The 3,875-nt window shown below is 35.5% G+C and overlaps 1 protein-coding gene across 1 annotated transcript; it reads left to right on the forward strand.

Moving 5' to 3' along the window:
* The first annotated feature begins 215 nt into the window (after positions 1–215).
* Gngt1 (G protein subunit gamma transducin 1) lies at positions 216–2,851 on the forward strand. Its single transcript, XM_048437238.2, has 2 exons — positions 216–329; positions 2,723–2,851. Exons 1-2 carry the CDS (start codon positions 234–236, stop codon positions 2,849–2,851), a joined length of 225 nt encoding a protein of 74 aa, XP_048293195.1. The 5' UTR covers positions 216–233.
* The last annotated feature ends 1,024 nt before the right edge of the window (positions 2,852–3,875 follow it).

Below are 3,875 nucleotides of genomic sequence, written 5' to 3' on the forward strand. Positions count from 1 at the left end.
AACCTTAATCATATTAGGGATGATTATAAAGTCTTAAAATCCCAAGCCTAGCCTGCAGCAAGAACAGTGTTCAGAGTGTGTGCTCATGAGAAGCTGGTTACGATAGACAATTTAAAAGAAAGCCAACAACAGCTTCCCTGGTAAGTACAAAGCAGAGGGATGGGCTCCCTGTGGGTGATTTGTGCCTAGTTCAAATGTGTGTGCCAACATTGCACCCTTATAACAGACAGAATATGCCAGTGATCAACATTGAGGACCTGACAGAAAAGGACAAATTGAAGATGGAAGTAGACCAGCTCAAGAAAGAAGTGACGCTGGAAAGAATGATGGTAAGTGGGTATTCTCCCTCACACCCTGGGGGGGACCACGTGAAAAAGCATCAAGTCTTCCTGTTGTGTTTTGTACATACTGGAACAGTTCAATGTACTTACAATTAAGATGTTTGTGACAAACACAATCAGAGATAAAGAATGTAAGAATTGAATTTATTTAGAGAGTTATACTCTAAGTCAAGGTGTGGGAAAACTATTGTCCCTCGCCCAAGTGCAGTCCTTTGCCTGTTTTTGTATAACCACTTAGCTAAGAAATTTTTTGTACTTTTACAAAAAGGCCAGGAAAAAAATAGGGTAGATTATGAGACAGAGACTGTATTTTATCCATGCATTCAAATGGAAAAAGGTAGTGTGGCATTTGGTTCTATTTCTTTGAGTTCATGGATTTCTCTTCATTTTATGCAGTAATTTTATGTTGGTGATGTATTTTAAAGTATGGCCTCATCCTCTCCAGCCCTGTTCTGATAGTAGCAAATAAGTATGCTCCATTCTTTCTTTGCAAATAAAGATGATTTCAGCCAAAAGAACTCACTGGTTTCTCCTAAAAGCATCTGATAGCTCTTGAGAATAGTGACCCAGAGGCTCTGAATTAAATAAAGTAGAAAGGAAAAAGGAACAGGAAGCTTTCACCAAACCTTGACTGAATGTCCAGAAGCATAGATATGTGCTTTGGGTAGCTTAATTTACAAAAGTCAATTTAGCAAAAACTCCTCCATAAGTGATAACAACATATATCAAATACATGGAATATATGTGAAAAAGTATATATTCTTGTCATGTACAGTTCAATTCTTATTCCTAAGCAAATAAATTTAAGATATTTATTCTTTTATAATTGCCTCCAACTGTCCATTACTATTTCCATACAGGCAAAGCCTGTTTTTGGAATAAAGATAAGAAGCACAATAGAACACACAGAAGACAGGCTAAATAAGGCTTATCTTATTCACAAGATCCTGAGCATTCTTTGGTCAACAATTTGGTTGTTTTGGGGTTTATTAATCAGCTGGAAGTTTTTATTTGGGTTTAACATGACATATACTACCACCCACCTTTCCACACTACTCCTAATTTTTTGCTTTCGGAAGTTTAAATACCGATATTATATTATGAAGCTCACTATCTTTCCTGTCCTCTCGTTTTCCTCTCCTATGTCCTCTGGTATAGATTCTTTCTTTTTTTGCTCTATGTTTACACACACAGACACACTTCCCACTAACACATTTGCTATTTTAGTCTATCCTGGCTGCTGTAAGAGAATAGCACAGATTGCATGCTTCACCCCAATGGCAAATCATTTTGCTGCTATTTTCTAGTCTTTAAACTGTGCTGGTTCAAAGTCAGAGCCTGTTCCCTCATTTCTAGGTAGTGTCATTTCAGTGTGTCCTTACCTGTTGAAAAAGGTGAAGGAGTGTGCTGGTGCATCTTTCATCATGGTGTTAATCCTGATTATGAGGAATCCTCAGGATGAAAGTAGCCTTCAATGCTACTTCATCTCCATGTATTATATTTATATATGTATATGATACATACGTGTGTATATATATATATGCCTATGGCATAAAATTTTATTGAAGAAGCATTAAATCATTTACATAACTGCACTTTCAAAAATATAGTACATCTACACTACTGTCATAAAAAGCACCAATTGACAATAAAACAAATTGAGGCTAAAAGTCATGAATAATTTGAACTCATTTGAATACATGCCTGTGCATTATATAGATAAAACACGTATATAGTTATATATAAAGTTACTTATATAGATAAAGCACTGAAGACTGGTAGTTTTTAAATTGTAACTACAAAGGTATGAATAAACGAGGAGTAATTTTATAAATAAACTACGATTGAGTTCAGCACACTTTTGTTTATTGAGTGACAGCTAAGTGCAGGCTCAGTTCTAGATGCCTGGAATATACTGAAAGCACGTGCTGTACACTGGAATGAAGACTCACTGTAGTTGAATTTAAAGTTGCATGTGTACACTTTCAACAATCCAACACTGATAAGCTGTAGATTTAGCAACTGTACATTCTCTTTCATCTTTACACTATACTTTTAGGAAGAGGAAGAAGACTTTGGTGCAATTCCTCACTTGTATTTCCAGGTGGACTTTGATCCCTGGGTCCTCCCTGTCTTAACAACACAGGGTCCAGGAGGGACCAGTAACAGGAGGGTCAGTTTCTATCATCTGGAGACAATGGGTAGGAAAGCATGGGGATGATTTGCTTTCTGTCCTGAAAAGTGTATGTGTGCTGGCAGATGAAATCATTCTTTTTTTAAAAGATGCAATACAGAAATGTATTGTAATAAAATAAACAGTTCTGGAGTCTGTAGAATTCTGTTTTAAAACAATTGAGTTACCTCTCTCCCCTTCCTCTTAGGTTTCCAAATGTTGTGAAGAAGTAAGGGATTATATTGAAGAAAGATCTGGAGAGGATCCTCTCGTGAAGGGGGTTCCAGAGGACAAAAATCCCTTCAAGGAGCTCAAAGGAGGATGTGTGATTTCATAGGTGGTCGGGGATTTTCTTAGAATATTTAAAATTTTAATGATCATACAAATTCCTATATAATTAAATTTGCATATGTTGTTCAAATTTATAAACTTTAAATTTTAATAAAAATGAAGATGTAATTATATATTTATATATTCATGTTTTTGAAGTATTTGGCATAAGGTCTAACACATAATTAACAGTAAATATCGATGAATCCTTCTTTAGAAACAGTGTATTCTGAGTTGCCTGAATGATTTTATGTTTCGTTCCTTTCCTGTCAATATTAATCATATTCTATCTAGATCTTTATAATTCAGCATATATTATTCTCAACATTACACTTGCTTATAGCATTAGGAAGTCTTACTTTGAAACACAAATAATCTATTTTGGCAAGAAACAATTCATAAATATTTTTTATTATTGAAACTTTATTGTTTGTTTCTCTTTCTCCCTCACTTAATCAATAGGAGTATTGTTAACACAACCCCATCTACATCTGTTCTGACTGTCAATAATGGTGTGACTTTTTTCCAGAGTGTTAGCTGTCAACTGGATTAAATTCATTCTATGGTCAGAGAACACAGCGAATTTAGCCAGTAACAGAATAGGAAGTTATGAGCACACAGTTAGGCGAATGGGAACTCTGTGCCACTCTGCTGTGGGACCAGCTTTGGTTGTCTCATCCATTTTTCAAAAGCACCTTTTCTCCTCTAAGAATATGAAGATAATACAGGTTCTGGTTCCTAAGTTCATGGAGTTGAAATCATGTGATTAAAACACTCAGCTTATAATGTCTGACACATGGTGAGACCCAATAACTGTTTGCTAGGAAATATAACTGGAAAATGAATTACAAAACAAAAACAGAAAAAAACCCACCAAACAAAAATCATATCAAAATTTTCTAAGTTACAAGCCATTCCATCTCCACAGCATGGTGAAGGCAAAGCACAGGAAAAAAGTGATGCTGCCATCTTGTCTCTGCTTCTCTGGGAAATGACAAGTGTCATTAACCAAGCCAGACTATTTTGTTATC

Source organism: Myodes glareolus, chromosome 25 (genome assembly GCF_982192425.1).
Source record: "Myodes glareolus chromosome 25, mMyoGla1.1, whole genome shotgun sequence".
Lineage (NCBI taxonomy): Eukaryota > Metazoa > Chordata > Mammalia > Rodentia > Cricetidae > Myodes > Myodes glareolus.